Source organism: Argopecten irradians, chromosome 7 (assembly GCF_041381155.1).
Source record: "Argopecten irradians isolate NY chromosome 7, Ai_NY, whole genome shotgun sequence".
NCBI classification, from domain to species: domain Eukaryota; kingdom Metazoa; phylum Mollusca; class Bivalvia; order Pectinida; family Pectinidae; genus Argopecten; species Argopecten irradians.
In genome coordinates, this window is record NC_091140.1 from 43,108,185 (window position 1) to 43,129,990 (window position 21,806).

Consider the following 21,806-nt stretch of genomic DNA (forward strand, 5'->3'; position numbering starts at 1 on the left):
AGAGACCTACATGTAAGGTCGGTACATTGCAATTTCTAATTTAGAAAGTCCTTTATAATTGATCATAAATTGTTTTGGAGGTAAAAATAAGTTAAAATGTCATCTACAGTAACAGTGGTAATCATCAACCCCAGAAAAGCCATTTCTTGGGTGGGGACTAACACAGATTCATCACGATGAAAAGTCGAACAAAATTTGTCCACTACAGTAACGGTATCTTGGATGTTAAACAAACATTCTGACTCTGTTTTTGACACAAATACACTGTCTTCTAAATGCACCAAGTTTGTATGACCTTGTTTCCATAGTGTAACGAACATCAGTTTAAACAATTTGGTAAAAATGCGGGGGACTGTTTGATGTCAATCCAATGGGCATGCAGGTAAGTAAACCGGTAGAAACAATCATTCCATTCAGATTGTAGAAATTATCGGAGATGCATTCTGATACATTAGATGCTCTTCCTTTGCTGAACTCTGTTGAAAATGTGGAGAAAAGATAACACCAAGTTTTATCTTATTTCATATAATATACATTTATTTATATATTCCAAAGTATGAACTGGCCTGTCTGATTGGTTTTCACAATAACTTTCCGACTCCCTCACAGATAACAGTAGATAAGTAAAACACATACATTTCGTACATACCAAACTCTTTTGTCCTGTTCTCAAACATCATCAGATATATATCTAGCATCAATACAAACAACTCTGTTCAATGTAGATTTCATATTTAAGCATTTCTTTACTGCTAGCCACCAGTTTTCAGTCACATATTCATACTTTTTTAAAAGGGAACTCTTGGGAAGAAAACCAAAAACAAATCTTGATAAAATGTACCTTGATACCGGTTTCTTTGATGAGTTAAGTGTCTCACTCCTTCAAGGTATTCTGTGTTTGAATATTACAGAGTTATCTGCCCTTGCAGGTAGGTGTTAATTGTGACGTCATACTTTTGGGAGAAAATGATGCGAGTTTTGCCTAATAATCATATGACGTCACAATAGATACATCATCATAGGGGAGGTAACCCTGTAATATAACAACATGTAATAAGCAGTGAAAATAGTTTTTAAAATTGATCTAACACCACTACACGCAAAAACTACTACACACAAGAATCGTCTTTATGTGAATATAAAAATAATCTGTAGCGTCATATATTTAATTCTATTTAGTATTTATAGATATACCAGAATGTAATGGGTTTTGAAGGAAAAGATGGCATTTATCAAATCTATTCTACACCTACACATGTTGAACTGTTTGAGTTAATACAAAAACAGTAAACTTAACCTAGAGATTTACTACATACTAGTTATGATTTTTAAGATATATATACACATATTTCAATTACAATCTAATAATTCAAAGTAAATTTTAGTTTCCCACTAAGATATGTAATGAGGATTTGAACCAGCCTTATTTATAGATATCATTTTATCAACAACCTTCCCTAAGAAATTTCAGATCGACTTAGGTCGAAAGTCAGTTTTAACCTTAAGTAGTATTTCCTTTTAAAAGTAAAAAAAAAAACAAATATTGATAATGACAGACAAATCATAATGAAAATACATTAAAGCAGGTTATACCTACCCCTTTCAGATTAAGAACACATGAACATGTATATATATGATATCTTTCCAATATTTGTCGTTGTGGGTAGGTATTGATTGCGACATCATGTACTTGTAACGTCAAAGTTTTCAGAGAAGACATCATCAAATTTCACTCACAAAGTAATGAAATCACCATTGACACCTTCCCACAAGGAAGATGACTCTGTTATATGGAAAGACAGAACAGATAATGAACTGAAACACTTACGTAATAAAGCAATATACAAATTATACCAGTATTTCCAACAACAATTATTTAACTTCTTCAGCAAATGAGCAACAAAATAATTCTTATCTATGACAAGGGATGAAACTAATGAAAATGAATATAAAATTTGTTAATGCACAAAATATACAAATTAATTTAACGACTGATTAACATATTAGTATACCTGAATAAGCTGGACAATAAGCTAATTAAATCACCTGAACAAGGTAACATAATGTACAATGACAACACATGTCACATAAATTAGTTGTTTAGTAATCAAACAATAATACCTGTAATGATTTCTATTATATATTCATAAATCATATGATTTGTACTGTATACTGATAATGAGAATTACTAACAAAGATTTTCATACAAAATTTTTTTTAAATGTATTTATGGTTTTGACTACCAGTGTATTTTTTTTTAAATATTCTGCCTAAATAACACAAAACATCAACATATACAATATTTACACAAAATTTATATATAGCACTTAGATAGGCAGCATTTTTTTTTAAATATGAAAAGTTTCACTGAATAATTACCAATTAATTCTAGTTTTAATTTTCAATGAAAATTCCAAAGAAAATCTACTAAAAATTATGTAGATCATTTTTCATAAAAATAAAGAATCTTCCCATTATCAAGCATTGACAAATTGATCAAGTTTACAGTAAATAAATATTTGTGCGGTAATTTTAAGACATTCAATAATCATTTTGGTAAAAAAAAATTGCTGGATGATAAACTGTTAAATTTCTGTCGACCTAAAACATTAATTTATCAATTTTAATAAACAAAATACACTATAAAGAAACAAAAAATACATGGTATCCTATATTTAATAATTTGACAAACCTAACATTTTCATTCACACTTTAAACTGACTACATATGAAAATAATGTATTTTGAAATGCACACGCTTCAAAACACTGAACTAGCAAAATACATTACTTGACGTACTTAATATGTCACTAAAATATCAATATGATTTCCTGACCTACTCATTCTTCTAGCATTCATAGATACCAGAATCGATAAGAGAACATTACAAAGGTTACAATATTTCGTGTTTGAAATTTGATTTATCTAAATTAATTAACATAAAGATACAATATTGACCGTAAATCTGTGATTTGGTTATCGAATTTGAACCCTATAAAAACTTTTTTTTTCAAAATTCCATTTATACAACTCAAACCAATGCCCATCAACTTTATATCACCTTTTGAAGCTCAACGGTTATCTCACAAAATCCTTTCAAATGATAAGTTTTGTTTATCTACAACTTCAAAATCAATGCAATAGTATAATATTATTATATCTTTGTACAAAATGAACAAGTTATAAACTAAATTAAAACTCTTTCGGAATAATCACAACAAAATAGCACTAGGATATATAATAATGTTTTCCTAAAACTAAGATGGCATTTAAAGCATCCCCTGAAATTTCATAGTAGACTCTTCCAGTTCTTGAAGCAGAGGAGTCCCAATGTGTATTCAGGGGTGAATTTGACCAAAAAGGGAAATAAAATTATCAAAATCAAATGCATACTTATCTTGATTAAATATTTTGGGTTCAACAAAATCAAATTAAGAATAATGATTCAAAAGCCAAGAAATAGTTGCTCATTTTTTTTTAAATCATAAAAATGAGATGTGAAGACACATTTGCATAACATATTCCATCTTTGTGTATTGCAGAGTAGTCTCCCTTGTAGGAAGGTATTGATTTGGACGACATTATTTTGTCAGCAAAACTCACCCAGTTTTCTCTGAAAATCATATTTTATGCCCACAAACACATGCATCCAAATCAATATATATCCACAAGGGAGGTAACTCTGCAATATGCAAATAAAGATATACAGATATAAAACAGAGGTTAAACACATTTACATACTATACATGTACAGATAATCAATTAATCATTTAACTTGTGCATATGAAATATTTCTAAATTACACTTTCTACAGAACCAAAAACAACAACAAATATATTTTTATAATTACAATAATGTACATCAATGTAGACACTATTTTAAAATAAATTTGCTATTAATATGGGGTGATATATTTCATAAATTAATTAATTTATCGCTCTGCGAAAAAAAATGAGGTGAGGGAGATAGGAATCAAAAAGTGATTATTTTGTGGAAACATTAAAGAATTTTTTAATGTGCCATATTTCATACCCAAACATCAAAATATTACTGATGATAAATAAACACCTGTCTCCCCAATTCATACATATAATGGTATCTAGAATAGCCATCATAAAAGCACTATACATAAATGTAACAAAGAATCTACAATTAATAATATTGTACAGACTTAATGTATTCTTTAACAATGAGATTCACACATATACATCTCTCACATAATCATACATCCAAATCATCTCTCACACAACCATACATCCAAATCATCTCTCACACAACCATACATCCAAATCATCTCTCACACAACCATGCATCCAAATGATCTCACACAAAATTGCAACCGTTCATCCAAATGATCTCTCAAACAACCATACATCCAAATCATCTCTTACACAACCAAATCATCTCTCACACAACCATGCATCCAAACGATTGTTAAATGTAACAGGTGACCATAACAGAAATACACAAACATATCTCTCACAGAATCAAACATCACATATATCACTCACAAATTCATACATCCATATGATCTGATATCGTTCCCGCAGTCTGTTCCTTATTCTTCTCAATGATGATCTAGAGGTATTGTTAAATATACTATATAATACAGTATTATTAAAAGTGACCCCCTGATGACATGGTGGGAAAATGATATTTAAAGTATAGATTTTTAAGCAACAAAAAAGTTGTGAACCTCACTAAACTTAACAAAATGTTGCAATATATGTTCCTTTTCACACATACATGTACTTTTCTATTTATGATCAGCAACATTACAAAATAAATACTACTTTTTACAACTACATATAAAGACAAAAACATCTGTTTATAAAGAAGCTCTGGCCATTAATGAACAAAGATGGTGTAGAATGTTCTGTGCAGATAGTGGGCAGTGATAAATGTAATTTTGTTGACAAGTAAAAGTTAGAGTAATTCACAGGAAAAAACTGAAAAATCATAAACATATCATGAATTCTTATTGAAAAGCCTTTAAAATTTAAACCTTCCTCGAATCAGAATCAAATCCACAAACTAGTAAATATCTTAGCAATACATTTGAGCCTTTTTTATATATCAAACTTGCATCACTTCTGACCAGGAAAGTGTTCAATTTTGTAAGACGTGGACAAACTCATATATATATTCATCATTTATAATACTTTCATATTTTTTGTAAACAAACTTTAACATTTACCACAACCAGAAGATATATATTACCATCTAATCATTTGATAATTCAATCAAAATCTATATGTGCAGTAACGTTTAACTCATTACCCCTGAAGACAACTTTAGGCTCTTCTAAATCAAAGACTAGACAGGAATATTATGAAATTCCAGGGGTGAATGAATAAATACCTTGATTTAGAAAGTTCAAACATTTCACTGCAAAATATTTATGATTTTCAGTTGATTTTAGCTGTATTGTCTAGTGATTAAAATGCTGAAGGAGCACAGGAGAACAGCCGGAAAAGATAAGATATCCACTTTACCCCACTCCTAAATTCTCCAAGCCACTCGGCGCCAAGCTCGCTTGAAAGATCGGCAGTAAAAAACAGAATCCATTGTCTTTAAGTGTCCAAACAGCTTTCTTCTCCACACTTCATTTGCATAATAGAAACATCCTTGTCAAGCAGCCAATCACAACACACCTCATGGAAGATACTCAATTTCTATTGGTTAGCATATCAGCTGTTCATACTTCTATGTTCCTTGTACCATTCCACAAACTCATCCAGTAACACAGGCCCTGTGAGGACAGTAAAGAAGTTTAGTGTAAGTGTACTTTATATATTGTATGTATAACGCTAAATATTTGCAGGGTTAGAGAGACAATTCACTCAGGCTAATTCTTTTAAATAACCAAGAAGCAAAATATGGCAAAAATGTATTGTTCTACATTTCTTATGAAACATATAACATGAAATATTGACAAATTCCACGTCATTGTTTAGTATTTTAATTGATACCGTTGTAATTACAAATCGTTGATCAATACGATTAAACAGGTACAATATATACGCAGTACCCATACCCGAGCCAAAGTCACGCACGTGAAACAAATTAACTACATAACCACTGAGAAGATGACAAAATGCTTTTTAGGCATGATAATTCACCTAATAAGGTAAACACAATACTGTCAGAGCGATTTGAGCAGTTCTAGACAAAAGTTGCATTACTCTACGAGCAAGGGACATGGTTCAGCATACAAGAAGTTCGACCACAATGTGTAATGGCGGACAGCGAGCGAGTTTGAACATTTCACACGCATTTCACCACTATGGGCTTTTCTGGCATATCACTTTAAAACCGACTGATCTAATTTCCATTAGAACTGGTGTTTTTCTGATATATGTACAAATTTTAATGTTCTCTTGAGACTGAATTGTCCCTTTAATATTTTTGCGGTTTGAAATACTGAGTATATTCACATAACAAAAATACCTGGTATAAAATGCCATCTGATCTTTAAGTATTGATGTCACTATTTTTCTAACTTCATCAGGGTATGAAAGAAATTTTATTTCATAACCCGATGAAGTTAAAAAAATAGCTACCGAATTAATTTTTCACACCACTTCTTAACAAAAAACATGTTTAAACGTATAATTCTATTGATTTTCCAATGAATTATTTTTCTACATCTATACACCATGTCGACGTCTGTATTTGGATCTCATGATAAGATTTTTTCTTATCAGTAAGAATAAAAAGAACATGCCAAACAGAAAATATTCTGTAAGCCGAAAATTTCATATGAATAATGAATTATACTCACATGCACCATCCTCATCGTAGTTAGACAGATCGGGGAGAATGGTTCTACTGAACTCCAGTATATTACACCACTGGTCTTTATTGATCACTTTGTATTTAGATTGCTGGAAAAGGAAACGCCCCACTTATAAGTGACACATTTATTCTATCTTGTTAGTATCAAACTTATTATTACTTTCACTTTTCTTCCTAACAAATTTATTCTGTCTTTTCCCAAGTAGGTATTTATTGCTAACTCCTTTGTTTGTTTGTGAAAAATTATGTCTATTTCTCTGAAAAGGGGAGTAATGCTTGCAAATACGAAACCAACATACCTTCAATAGCAGATCAGATTTCTCCAAAACATACAAAATAATGTAAATGAAATAAAATTTGATAAACAAGTAGATTATTTTAAGTCAATATTTTGATAAATGGCAGAGTACAGAATATGCTTCTCCTACCTCCTTACCCTTTCTTCCCAACCAACCTTTTTTTTCGCTGAGTATTAGACCCAAGTATTTCATAAACTTACCTCTAAGAACTGATGAAATGAGCCAAATAGTGACCAATGTTTTCCCAACACCAGAGCTAACATAGCTTTAGCTGTGTCTATATCCATACTTCTCTGGTCTTTATCCTGATTGGAGAAAAAAACAACAATAATATACAAAATTGTCAACAAGATGCTAAAAGTCCCTATATTGTTAGTTTCTATTCTGTCTTTGCATATTAAAGAGTTGTCTGCCCTTGCAGGTAGGTATTCATTGTGACGCATGTGTTTGCGAGCATAACGTCACACTTTTCGAGATTATGATGTGAATTTTTTTCACAAAGTAATGACGTCACAATTGATACCTACCGGTAAAAGAGGTAACCCTGCAGTGTACAGAGATAGAATATGATTTCAGTGATTATGAAATTAAATATTGTTAGTTCACTGTGTTGTGGTTATGCAGTAGTTTTATAATATATGTAAGTTTAATAAAAAATATCTATCTAAATAATTAAGATGTGCAAATCTCAATATCAATCACCTGAAAGTGGTTTTATTTCAATCTCTCAATTATACAACCATGGAAATAACCTGAATTTAGCAACTCAAGACAATGGGCAAAGGACACCTTCTTCTGTAATTTTAAGATTTGAAATATTTCTGTCATCAAAAAATAAACCCAACAGTTCATTTTCACGACCATTCTATCTAAACAATACTTTGAACTGAATTAATAGCTAGGAGATACCCAGTATCCAGTCAAAATTCTAAAGAAATAATAATTTTGTTTCTAAAAGTTCTCAAAGTACATTTTACTAAATGTCAATACTTACTCTAGCAAAATCAAACGCATATCTGTAAATTCCTTTAAACTGTATCTGATCATCCAACACAGATCGTAAATAATCTAACTGCATTTGTAATTTACTCTGGCAATCACACCTGAAATGATTAAAAACAAAATTAACTTTTATGTTTCAAACAAACATAATGCTTGAATTACCTCCCCTGATTACTGTAGAACTTTCCTGACGAAAGATATTAAAAATATATGATCTACAACCTCCATTTTTCTGACAAGGTCAAGTAGGTCCTGATATGTATGCCTTTGTAAAGTGGAATTCGGTCAAACCAACGCACCTACTACATTCTACACTAGTAAACTTAATCAATGGCATGGTTATTTGGTGACAGAAATGTACTGAACCCTGTGGACATGCAAAACTGTAATGTGCAATTCTTTTTAATATTTTGCCATAATTTACAAACGCAATAATCTATGAGTCAACAGTAAAATGCATAGACACTTTTTGGAAACTAAGTTATGTTCAAGTACACCTAAGAAGTGATATACATATGTATAGGCATACAAAAAATCACCAGTTTAAACAGGGTCTTAAAACTTGAGAGAAGTCTCGATCTTTCACTCTCTGTTTTGTCTTGTTTAGTCAAGTTAGAGTTAAATTGTAATGTACAAACAGGTCTATTTTGTCTCAAATTGAAATTTTCTCACATAAGGGAAATAAAAAGTGCTATTGTCCTATTGTTTCTCACACTTACTGTAACTCTGTCATTCCTTTCAGCCATTCGGCTTTTGTGAAAAATCCCATGTTTTTGGCACCAAGTTTCCAGGCTAATGATAACATCACAATCTATCAGAAAGACACAAGTATCAAAACCATAAACTCATACAATATCAACCAATCCAAACTAGAAATGTAAATTTATTGGATTTTAAATACCCATATTATTTTGTGAAAAGAGATATTCTGCTATTCATATAATTTCATGTTCAAAGAATCCAACATTACATTTGAAATTGAAGTGAATTTTGCAACAAATTTTTAAAGGGACAATTCACTCAGGCTAATTCTTTTACATAACAAAGAAGCAAAATATGGCATAAATGTATTGTTCTACATTTCTTATGAAACATATAACATAAAATATTTACAAATTCCACGTCATTGTTTAGTATTTTAATTAATATCGTTGAAATATCAAATCGTTGATCAATACGATTAAGCAGGTACAATATGGACGCTGTACCCATACCCGAGCCAAAGTCAGGCACGTTAAACAAATAAACTACATAACCACTGAGAAGGTCATAAAATGATTTTTAGGCAAGACAATTCACCTAATAAGGTTAACACACTACTGTCAGAGCAATTTAAGCAGTTTTGACAAAAGTTGCATTACTCTACGAGCAAGGGACAGGGTTCGGCATACAAGAAGTTCGACCACAATGTGTAATGGCGGACAGCGAGCGAGTTTGAACATCTACACACATGTCACAACCATGGACTTTTCAGGCATATCACAGTAAAACCGACTGATCTAATTTCCATTAGAACTGGTTTTTTCCGATATATGTACAAATTTTAATGTTCTCTTAGACTGAATTGTCCCTTTAATGTAAACTGTACACCACTTAATTCTAACAAAACAATTTTTCTGGTAATGCAAATACAAACATTTTGTGAACAATTTCAGAGTATATAGAGGCATGATCATGAAAAACAGCCATGGATCACAAATTTAAAATTTGCGAATATGTTGATGATTGCAATAAGAAATTTTGTATCAGTGAAAATAAAGTGGTTTCCAGTATTCAACTAATCATCAAAACCATGAAAATTGTCTACGCTTACATTTTCTGGTTCTACACCAATGTCTTCACAGAATTTTTCCATCCCCTCGGGTCCTAGTACGTCTTCATCAGCACCTAAAACAAATAATGGTTTTATTATTCTACTATGCACAGTCATCATACTAAGCAAAACCATCAATTATGACAAAAAAGTAACATATGCCATAAATACATACACATACAAGGAAACATAATATTTTACAATCGCATGTTTCAATGAAATCATTCCTCATTTTATTTCATTCAAATGTTTATACATTATACACAGGTAATATTTCTTCACATGAGGCAAAAAATGGATTTCAGTCCAAGTCCATGTTAAATTTATGTTAAAATTTTCATATTGTAAACCCTAACCACCAACCTGTTATACCGCAAAAGATTGGCACTTCACAAAAAGTAGCGGTATAGCAGTAAGTACTTTATACATACCCTGCATACCAAGAGGATCTATACATCTGTATAATTACCTGTGTATTCGTGAAACCAAGCAACACATCGTTTAGAACTGAAAGCACTATCTGTATCACAGGACCTTCCATCCTTCCTTGCCCTGCAATAAAATTAAATGAAAATGAGATTGATATTGTCAGTAGATCTCTTATTCTTGAATAACTCAGAACAAAAACTTATTTCTGAATATTTAGCTAAACACATCACAGTTACACAATCTAGAGTGAAAAATAACCAATTAAATTGGCTCACAAACTTGTGACTTAGGCTTTTTTGCTCTAGAATCTTTTATTATAGACGAAGACCTCAGAATGAAAATTATCCCATGAATCAGCCCTTGTAATTACCTTGGTAGATCAACTTAACAACAAGCAACTTTGGCTTTTTTTTTGCTCTAGAATCTTCCATTTTAGCCGAAGACCCCAAGAAAAAAACAAGAGACTCAAGGGCCTTAACAGTCATCTGACTTCCTTGGCAAAAGTCATATAGGAAATTAATTAGATATGATGTCATGGTAGCCATCTTCAATTTGGGATCAACAAGAGATGTAAAAACACTTTGTCAAGATCCTATCATCTTGGATTTCGGATCGACCCAAAAAATAACAACACTTGGTTGGGACCATGTCAGGATCATTTCATGCAAGTTTCAGCTAAATCGCACTGGTAAAACTTGAGAAGAAGTTCAAATGTGTTTTCAAGATGGCGGCTGTGACCTAAAAAATAACTTATGGATCAGCCCTTTTACTTACCTCGTTAGATTGACTTACCAGCTAGCAACTCTGGCTTTCTTTGTTCTAGAATCTTCCATTGTAGGTGATGAGCGTTTCCTCCTTATGGGCATGCTGAAGTAATTCTCATGCACTTGGCCACCAAGCGCTTCCTGTGAAGTTGTGCCTTCACCTATTCTCTTTGAACAATAAATACATTCCACAGTGAACTAAAATACACATACTGTGTTATGTGATTTTTTATGTTTTGATATACTAATTAAAATCAAACTAATTTTAAGAAGAACATTATCACACAGCTAGGATTTGTCTTTTCTTTATATTTTCTTTTTGTGGAAATGTAGCTCTTTCCTCAAAGATGCTCCACCGGCAACAGAGCATAAAGGATACTCATATGCATCATTTGAACGATAATTGTTGTTTTATCATGTATATACATGCATATGTCTAATTAACACAAAAAAAATATACAAAATAATTTTGCTTTTGGTGCATGCAATATCAGTACTTATTCCATATAGGATATATAGTGCCACATATTTTTTTTGGGGTACAATTAATAATTTTAATATTTTTAGCTTGAAGTAAAATTAGAAGCTCGAACTTTTCAAAGGTGGTAATGGTGTAAAGTAAGTAACTTTTTTAACTGAAGAAAAATACTAATTTGTGTGCTCCTGTTTTTTATTGAGAAAAAAATACCATGTGTCTGAGGTGGAGTATCTTTAAACATATTAAAAGAGACAGAATTATGGCATCACCTTGGTGTACACCTTCCAAAATTCAAAACATAGACTTTTTAATTACCTTTACCCTACCTTTTGAATCATTGGCAAAATGACCTAACTGGAATTTCAGAGAATGTGCAGTGAAAATCTGCTTATTAGCTAGACATATGGTCTGCACAAAATTTTTTCTCATAACCATGGGCCTGTCTCAGAAGATCCTACAGTAGTACCGGAGTATGTTCTTGTATACAACCTTGTATACAATTTGGGGATAAGTGACTTGGCTACAGGCAATTACCACCCCCCCACACACTAGCATCTGCCATAAATAATAACATAATCTTCACATGTATAGTCTGAAAAAGAAGTGTACTTTTTTTCAAAACTAAACATACCAGGGTTGTAAATCTATTCTGCAAAGGATGACCAGTTTCTTTATCTTCCTCCAGGCTGCAGTAGCTATGAACAAATACACCTGTAAAATCCAGACCTGTAACCATTAAAAATAATCAACCATACAAATACACATAAGATGGCAAGACTGGGTTGCCTGCCAATTTACACAAACAATTTAAATTCTTAGCAAGTTAATTTCATGTCTTTGTTTTATTCTTGTAATTTAAAATTGCAGTCAGTTATATTTTGTGAAGCTTTACTCGAGTCTATTCTGTATACACAGGTTCCAGTAATCCCCTATGGGACATGTTCACCTGGTTGGTACATGTGCAGATCATGATTTATCTTATCAAATGTCCATGAAACAAATGGGTATTAAAGAAAAGAAGAATTTTTATTCAACTTACATGTATTCCCCAAAAGTGAAACTGATCATGATCATAATAACAATAATTAACAGAAACATACACCACCACCGGGATACATATGTTATTAATTAATATTTTGTTCATGTTTCAAATTGATTTTATTATCCAGCAATTCAAATAAGAGGGATGCCATGGCTGGGACTGTATGGTTTATTCATCTTACTGGTATACAGTTAGCCTCCCACAAGAGGTCTATAGCTCTCTCACTTTTTAACTCAATCACTTTCATTTCATCATTCACATTCAATTTGCTCTATTAGATCTCCACACTCTCTCATAAAAATAAAGGAAAAGTGTATATAAACTTCAATTTATAGAAAGATATTCTCTTGCATTCATACATGTAATCATTTATCATATCCTTGATGCCAACTGTTCTTTAATTATATAATGATAAGCAAAATATATTTCTTCACAAAATTATCGTTACATATATAGCATTGAAGGAGCAGACAGCTTGCATCTTATAGATGGAATCAATTTAGATGAAGCATTACTGATGATATGTGTATACATGTATATAAAAAGATACTCAAATTGGCTTACATGTATATGCATGTTTGTGTGCAAGAGACTCCAGGTACATCAACCATCAAAACCAAGAGGCCCAAGGGCCTTTAAGGTCATCTGACAGCCTTGGCAACAGTTGTGGAGGAAATCAAATATAACGTTAAAGGGTGTCGCGGAGACTATGTCATCTTTGCTTTGGGATCAACCCACAATGTAAACAATGCTTTAAAGGACCATGTCTGAGATCATTTCAGGCAGGTTTTATCCAAATTGTGTTGGCACAACTTGAAAAGAAGTTCAAAGTGTCATTTCAAGATGGCGGCTGTGGCAGCCATCTTGAATTTTAGATCAACCCGAAAAATAACACATTGATACCAGGATCATTTTAGGCAAGTTTCTCTTAAATACCACTAATAGCACATCAGAAGAAGTTCAAAATGTATTTCCAAGGTGATGGATAATTAATTTCACAATGTTATAATTAACACTATATAGGCCTATATCAGTCCCATTTTGTCTTAGGCATTTTCTCATCAAAAAGAGCTCGAGTAAATCTTATTTTTCAAATCGGAAGTTAGTGAAATGTATACACACACACACACAAAAAAAAGAAAAAAGGTCAAAATGTAATTGCATGGGAACCAATAACCAATTCGACACAGTATGCTTTTATCTGGCAAAGTTTATAGAACTTTTCCGAGTTTCCTCTAGTGACACTTGAACCTGGAACTGGAAGGGTCATTCGTCTGACAAGTCAAGAATTAGAAGGGAATTTCAACACAAGTTCGGCTGGACAATATCACCTCTTAGTTCAGAATTGCATTTTTGCTTTCAGCCTATGCAAAGAACAAAGATCCAAATACTGAAATAACGCCCTTCGTACTTACCATAAACAAAAATAATCGCCAAAATTGTTGTTACTGTCGTTTCTTTGCTGCAGCGTTTGCGGAACGGAAATGACCCTTTCGTCAACCTCCTTCCCTACAGGAAGTTACAAAAGGTATGGAACGAGGTTTTCCCGAGACCAAAGTCGCTTATAACCGTCGCATTCATTGGTCAATATACCGTAGCGTCCAGCTCAACCAATCAGAATGTTTGTTACTTTGTTGCTGGAGCTGCATTCCAAGGCAGGAGAAAGCTGCTTCACATGTTGTAAGAATTATGTGAGATTCTTTATATCTTTTGATATTTTAAAGATGATTGATACAATCGATATAGCTTTTAAATGGGACTTAATATCTTGATTTATTAATTAAATTGATTATTATTGTATATCAGATAAATGGACATAGATACCGGTGCTGTTATGCACAAGCCACCAGAAAAAATAGGGGCCGAATAAGACTTTTTTTTAAATTTTTTTGTTATCAATAAAGATTATGTAAGAACCAGTCAAAGTTAGATCAATTATCAGAGTGTTACATACAAAAATATGTGATTTTAACCATGTGTAAGCCTACAGATATACCAAAGCATGTCACGGGTACTTGTGGACATGAATGGTTGTTTCTTGTTTTCAAAATTTATATTATATATTGGTTACTGTATGCTTCGTAGTTAAAATGCTTGTAAAATGTTTAAATTTTCAAATGTTAAGCAATGCATTTGACTGTAATTAACAGTGTTCAGAGTTTTTATATCAATCAGAATCTAATTGGAAAAAAATGAAATAAAATAAAATGTTTATGTCTACAAGCATCAGTATAGTGCATGCAAAGAAATTCACTTGGAAATTATTTATTGAAGTTTTTATTGTTTTTTTTATTGATTCACAATGTAGTCTATATATTAAAATAATTAGGTGATTCCAATTAAATAGAGAAATTAATTTTAAAATTTATCAGACTAAATAAGCTTAAATAGATTGAACTATTTAAGAGAAACCAAATATTTTATTATCTTGAAAAAAGTGTTTTAAAATCCTCTATGTGTGCTTTATTTATTTAGTTATTTAAAGTGCTGTATATCTGTTTTTATCTTTTTTCTTAGGAATGATTGAAATCCGATAAATACCAAAATGCCAGGAGGTGATTCTAGGAAGGAATACCTGTTGGCGACAACAGCCAACTACTTTGGCGTGCCACCCACAGATGGTATCATCACTACGCTTGGTGACACGCCGTCGATGAACAGTTTCCTTGACGATGGAAATGTACCAGTGTTGGTGGCACGACCTGATGCTCGCACAAGTGGGCGCCGTCTACTCTTATCAAACAAGGTGATGTGTTGTAGATTTGATTTATTAAGTTTTTCATTTATAATTAGGTTTTCATTATAATAACAGCTAGGTGTAGCCTCTAGATCTGCTGGCCGTTTTTTATGTTAAGAATTTCTTAGACACCAAGGCTTGATATTTGAGAGTCCCATACTAAATATGGGAACCCATACTGATATGCCATACTGTAGATCTAAGAACTAAACAGCAGATTTTGCATATGTTCAGGTTTCTTTTATTGAAAAGGTTTCACTCCAAAATTTATGTCAGTATCAAAGGTATTTTGTTTTCTTCTTGCTCATTTTATATTCACTCAATGTTTCAAATTGAGACCTCCGTTATTTTATATTTATAGTGTGGACATCGATAAAAATACGTTTGTGTCTAAAGAACACCTCCCACTCCCCTGCCAAAAAATAGGAAAAAGTTTGCCAGGAAAATTCTTGCTTGATTTATTTAGGTGTTGCGGGCCTTATAAAAATATATAATAATCAATCCGTTTTTACTTTTCAGATTGAACCAAATGACCAAAAAGAAAAAGTGATAGTATTCTTTAAGATTCGCCCTGATGTTATCACCCCTGATGATTTACACACTAACATCATTGTGTCTACGATGGTGGACTCCCCCCTAAGCACTCTCTATCATGCTGTCCAGAAAATTTACGCTCCGTTGCTTCTCGAGGATGGCAAATGGAGTCGGAATCTTGATCCAAAGTTGCAGAGTCTGATAAGCGAACTGGAGGCAGGACTTGGAAGTGCTATCAGAAAACAGGATGCTTCCTTTGGTGGAAAATCCAAGGATGGTGACAACCTAGGAAAATCCAAGGATGGTGACAACCTAGGATGTAAGTTTAATATTACTGTATTAAATCCAATAAGTGCCCAGGGTCTGGTTGTTCAAAGAGTGGTGAGCTGAATCACTTGATTAATGAATTTTTTCATTTCTTATTATCTTCACTTCAATGGATATGAAGGAAATGAATGGAGATCTTAAGATTATTGTAAATTTTGTAACATTGGTATTATAGGAAATTAGTTTATCTTGTTTGAATTGCTGATTAACTGTGATTAAGCTCATTACTGTTTGAATTACTGGCCCAAGTCTTCAAAAAGGTAAGAGTGACATTATAGGGACAGGGCACTTACTGGATCAAATATGATAATTAGAATTTAATTGAATCACAATATATAGTTATAATAGATTGGAAGTTTTTGAATTCATAACTTAAACTATTTCATTTAAATCTTAAATTAGATATTGTGTTTGGGCTTTACTGTTATCTGAGTATCATTTAAATTTTTTATACAATTGTCATGTATTAAAAAAACATGAAAAAAAATGTAAAAATCTTTTTTGGAAAGATGTTTTAAAAGCTTGGTATATATATGTTAGAACAAAAAAATAAATCGCTGGAAAAAGGTGTTGAATCACTATTAAAAACACCCATTTGGCATAACAATTTATTCAAAATTGAAAACAAAAATATTTTTTATCACGATTGGTACAGAAAAATGGATTTCTGTAGTTAATGATTTTATAAAAAAAGATAATATTTTATATACTTTCAACAAATTTTGTCAACGGTATGATTTAAACATCAACTTTCTCCAGTTTGAAGGCATTGCTACTAGTGTTAGAAGATATATTGCCAATCATGATCTGACAAATGTAACTCTAAATTTCCCTTACATGCCAATATATCTTAGATTATTTTTTAAGAGTAAAAAAGGTGCAAAAGATTTTTACAATATACTCAGTTCAAATGATACTATTGCAACAGGACGGAAAAAATGGGAAGACATTTTTAACTTTGACAATGATAAATGAAAAATGATTTATAGAACCCCTTTTCTTGTTTCTCAAAATACAAAATTGCAGTGCCTACAGTATAGAATAAACCATCATATACTTACAACAAATGTTCATCTTTTTAGATTAGGTATTACAGAAAGCCCTTTTTGTTCGCTATGTAATGATGAAATAGAAACTATTGAGCACGCATTTTGGAATTGTTACAAAATTCAAGAGTTTTACAACACTTTGGAATATTTTATTGATGCTCTGCTAATTCCCTTTAGATTTAATAAAGAAACATTGCTTTTCGGATTTCATAATAGAGTAACAAATAGCGAAATTGATAATGAAATAGTTCTTATGATTAAATGGTATATATATAAGTCCAGATAGTCTTTTTTTTAAGTTATATAATTTAATCTAAATGCTTTTCTAATCTATATTGTTATGTTTTGTAAAATGTAGTTTTAGTGTTGTCTTTTGTGCAGTGTTTTGTTTATATGACTATATGTGTGAGAAGTATGTGTGTCTTTGCGTGTGTGTTTATTTTTTCTGTTTGTTTGTGGAAGTATGATTGATATAATGTTGTGTATTATACATGTACGATAAATTGGAAAAATAAAAGAAATATATAAAAAAAATTCTTTTTAATGTTCATTCAATAATTGAAATTTCGGGGTCCAATTTTATGAAAACATTTCAGAAATGAGGAAAACTTTAAGCAACACGTTGTAAATGGAACAAAAATGAATTAAGGAAAATTTATTCCTTGTAATAAATAACTTATTCTTAAAGCAAACCTATCATTGCTATGTACTCCAAAATTAAACTCTAAATTAGGCATTTTAAAGTTTGTTTGAATCTCATCTGAAGAACCACTTTTATAAATTTGAAAATGTTTTGCTTGTAGCTATTCTAAGCCCATCAGATGAGTTCCAGTATTGGGCTGACCAGTCGAGGAGCAGTGAGCGAGCTGCTAACTTTGTGGATTTGTTTAAGCCTATCTCTAAGGAGTTCGGGGGACTGGACGCCATGGGACTCCAGGATGTTATGGAACTGGTTGAAATTACACAGGACACGCTGGATGAGGTTTGGAAGGGAGAAGACCGGAACCCCTACCCGGAAGATAGGATGAGACACCTTATGGATATCATAGGTTTGTTTCCTATTGGATAGTGACTGTTAAAATTGCTTCTGGAAAAATTAAAATAATTTTGAATCTAACATTGTCATAGGAAAGAATTACAGAATTTAACGAGGGGTTTTTCACTTTTGTAATGCTTTTCTATGGGGAAATTTCAGTTAAGGAATTCATTAAAATTAAGGAATGTTCATGAAACTGGGTCCTGGAATATGTTCAATAAACCCTCAATTAATTCAGTTGAGATTTTTTAGTGCGAGCGTACTCGCACTATTATTTTCCTTGTTGGGTGTAGAGTCTGTGTACATCCGTTATGCGCAGATTCCAACTGCGCACGCGATACCGGAAGTCAGTTTAATAGAATTCGCCGTGATTGAATGACACCAACCTTTCAAAAACATATACTTAGATATACTTGTCAGCGATAATCTACTATTACTGTAAACCTCCGGTTAATTCGAACCGCTGGATAGTTCGAACATGCAATTTTTTCCAGAAAAAAGGTTTAGCGGACTACAAGAGATAATGAGCAAAAGTGCTACGTACACCTGTTACCGAGGATGATTTCATACGGGAAATTAAGGTTAGGAAGTAGCTAGCAAGCACTTAATGTCTAACAGACATATTTCTAGTTTACAAATTATATGATCACTTTTGAATATACCTAGGTTATTTCTTCCAGATAAAGGAGTCTGATTGTATCTTATATCATTATTGACAATGGAATATTGTGTTGTTATTGTGTTTATAGGTGGATCCTTGGGCCGCTATGTCCAGAGAAAACTTGCTGAGGAAGATCTTTGGCAGGGAGATTACGGACAAGTCAAGGAATCCTTGCGGTCAGGTGTGGCTATTTGTGAACGTTTTGTTGGTGTGTGCGAAACTTTGACGACTCAGTTCTGGAAAAATTTCCGACCAAATCCTTGGAAAGGAGAACGCTTCACTCCAGAAAATCTGAAGAAGCTTGCTCAAAGATTAGAAGAGGTAAATTTGAAATTTATTATTGGACAGAAAAGTAATTAACAAGTTAACAATCTAAACTTGTAAAATGAACACAATTATGATAATAATAGTTATAAAAAAAAGATATGATGAAAAATGAATATCATTGTATTTAAGGCATAATTTCCTTTCTGTTTCATTAAAAAAAGTATTGTTCACAAGTTTTATTTTGTATAATTTTTTTATTAGATTATCTCCCCTTACAGGTTGTTGTATTTTATTTAACATTTAATATTTTTGAGCATTTTGTCATATTTTTCTGAGGAAGCAACATAATTTTCAGTCACTATCAAAGAAATGATGCAGATTCAATATTTTCCTTCAAGGGCAGATAACTCTGTAATATACAAAGAAAAAATAAACAGTATACACAAGTGGTATTAACTGGTAATATATAGGTAAAATGGATCAGAATCTTTGTTGCTTCATAGATTTATTTATCTTTTGGTGACTTCAGATTTTGACCCTGAGAATCGTCCATGAGCAGCAGGTCCAGCTGCTGAGTTCCCAAGAACAGAAGGAATTACACACAATAGACGCCTTCTCCCCTTTTGTAGGCTTAAACCCCCTTCAATACAACCCTTATACTGCACCTCTGTGGAATGCTGCCGTCGCCCAGTATGACAAAATCATGTCACCTGTGGAACAGAAAATCGCAGGCAAACTCCGAAGTCAGGTGAAGGCACTTGAAGGATATCCACAACAGGTAGGAAGAAATTAGAAGCCATTAATGCTGGATGACTTTCCTATTAAAATGCCATTAAATTGTCATAATAAGACCAAGAAAAAAATACAGCAATTAAAATGTTATCAAAATTTCATCAAAAAGGGAAAAAAAATCAAAATTTTCAATACAATATTTGTTTTTATTCAACAGAAATCCAATGAACATAGGTTTTGATGAGATCAATTAAATTCTTGGAATATTAACATACATTGATCCAGTACTAAAATTGACTTGAGTTTAATTTTTGCAATTAAATCAATATATGTTTTCTGCATTTTGTAGTTATGATAAGAGAAACCAATGCCGAAATTTGGCATAATTCTTATGATGAGATATTGGTTATAATATGCAGAAGTACTAGTGTTGTTGAATAAGACATCTGTTGGATATTTTAAAAGGAATGATTATCACAATATCAAAAACGTGTTTTTATTAAGTCTTAATAAATTTTGAAATTTAAAACTGATAACTTTCTGTTTCAGTTGTTGAGAGAGTTTCAACGATACAAGGAGCTCATCAAGCGCCCAAACATCAACAAAGAAATGGTGTCGGAAAGGTAAACAGAAAAAAAAAAGTTAAAACTTCACAGAAACTTTTACAGAAAAGATTGTTTTACAGAAAAAAAAATTACAGTTGTACCTGGTAATCTATTATAATAGTAATCCATGAATTTCTTGAACCAATTTAAAGAAAAATATACTTAATGTACCATGTAGTAAACAAGTTTACTCTGACCTATTTTTTAACTCTTGACCTAGATCTAAAGTTACGCCACTTTCAGAACACATTGCATATAATGTACAAAATTTATTTTGATACAGAGAGACGCTGTTGGGTCAACTTAACGTCAATGTGAAAGAGGTGGAGAATGATTTCCAGAAACGCACGGGACAGCGACCAGGAGGAAAAGGGGTTCCTAAGGGAAAGAACTTACCTGAGATTGTCAACAACATGGTGTATGTCCGACAACTCGAGGCACGGGTGAGTGATTAGTCAGCTATCTAAATGGCTATATAGATGGCCAGGTCTGATTTTGCTAGCGTATATCCAGTGGTTTTTGCGATGAGGACATTTTCACAAGCTATATAATTGCGGAAAATTTAGTCACAAAAATGATGAGAAATGGTTGAATTATATATACTCTGGAAGATGATCACAAAAATTTTAAAATACTAAAACTTAAAATTATCATTTCCTTTTAAAATCATGAAAATGTTTACCCATATCAGTAACGGGATATATGCTATTGAATGTATTGGCAGGTATGGAGGCATGATAGAATGAGCTTATAAAAAGAAAATAGGATTTTAGATAGAAATTGGTTTACAAATCCTCAACTCTATATAAATTTCAGGTTGAAGAAACAATAAAGACTGCTGAAACTTTGCTTGGAGATTTGGCTGGATTTAAAAAGTTCAGGAAGGATGCACAGGAGCTTCAGGATGAGTTATTGAACTGGCGGACAGAGACGTACGACGACTGGACACGAGATATGCTTGACCGCATCAATGACACCCGGGAACCACTCAGGTAGTCATTCTAATTTATCACAGTCCATTATTTTATCTGGTTGTCCTTTTAACAATTGGGTCACACAGATGTCCTCATGAACCCTTAATTAGGGTCACAGTTTTGAAAGATTTTACACATTGTTATGTTAATTAAGGTATGTATGTAGATGTTCAATATGTATTTTAAAAAGTAATTTTGAAAAATGGCCTCTTCCTTTTGTCATAGTTCCTATTCTGGTGTTCTGGTAATTAGCTGATTTA

General features: G+C 32.2%; 2 protein-coding genes across 5 annotated transcripts in view; one reads left to right on the plus strand and one right to left on the minus strand.

Moving 5' to 3' along the window:
• Positions 1–509: 509 nt before the first annotated feature.
• On the minus strand, positions 510–14,143 carry LOC138328523 (DCN1-like protein 5). Of its 2 annotated transcripts, none has more exons than XM_069275365.1 (10): positions 14,040–14,143; positions 12,214–12,293; positions 11,133–11,272; positions 10,381–10,463; positions 9,912–9,985; positions 8,818–8,909; positions 8,091–8,199; positions 7,297–7,401; positions 6,784–6,886; positions 510–5,751 (listed from the first exon to the last, which is right to left on the minus strand). In XM_069275365.1, the coding sequence occupies exons 3-10, from the start codon at positions 11,204–11,206 to the stop codon at positions 5,690–5,692; spliced, it is 702 nt and encodes a 233-aa protein (XP_069131466.1). In that variant the 5' UTR covers positions 11,207–11,272; positions 12,214–12,293; positions 14,040–14,143; the 3' UTR covers positions 510–5,689. The 2 variants fall into 2 exon arrangements, with proteins under 2 accessions (XP_069131466.1, XP_069131467.1); XM_069275366.1 differs by having other exon boundaries at positions 12,214–12,308; positions 14,040–14,125.
• Positions 14,144–14,246: 103 nt separating this feature from the next.
• LOC138328521 (cytoplasmic dynein 2 heavy chain 1-like) overlaps positions 14,247–21,806 on the plus strand; it is a 64,764-nt gene continuing 57,204 nt past the window's right edge. For 2 of the 3 annotated variants that reach the window (XM_069275361.1, XM_069275363.1), the window contains exons 1-9: positions 14,247–14,315; positions 15,142–15,370; positions 15,881–16,214; positions 18,075–18,320; positions 19,057–19,289; positions 19,765–20,013; positions 20,517–20,590; positions 20,856–21,015; positions 21,389–21,564. In XM_069275361.1, coding sequence (XP_069131462.1) covers positions 15,170–15,370; positions 15,881–16,214; positions 18,075–18,320; positions 19,057–19,289; positions 19,765–20,013; positions 20,517–20,590; positions 20,856–21,015; positions 21,389–21,564 — 1,673 coding nt within the window. In that variant the 5' untranslated portion in view covers positions 14,247–14,315; positions 15,142–15,169. The remainder of the gene's footprint in view (positions 14,316–15,141; positions 15,371–15,880; positions 16,215–18,074; positions 18,321–19,056; positions 19,290–19,764; positions 20,014–20,516; positions 20,591–20,855; positions 21,016–21,388; positions 21,565–21,806) is intronic. The other variant, XM_069275362.1, reaches the window with a different exon arrangement.

Bases quoted from the DNA above. Each gene is read 5' to 3' on its own strand.
- LOC138328523 (XM_069275365.1), bottom strand. From the start codon at position 11,206: ATGCCCATAAGGAGGAAACGCTCATCACCTACAATGGAAGATTCTAGA. The intron at 8,910-9,911 runs GTAAGCGTAGAC...TCTTTCTGATAG, and splicing joins TTGGTGTAGAACCAGAAAAT to ATTGTGATGTTATCATTAGC. The intron at 7,402-8,090 runs GTAAGTATTGAC...TTCTCCAATCAG, and splicing joins ATGCGTTTGATTTTGCTAGA to GATAAAGACCAGAGAAGTAT.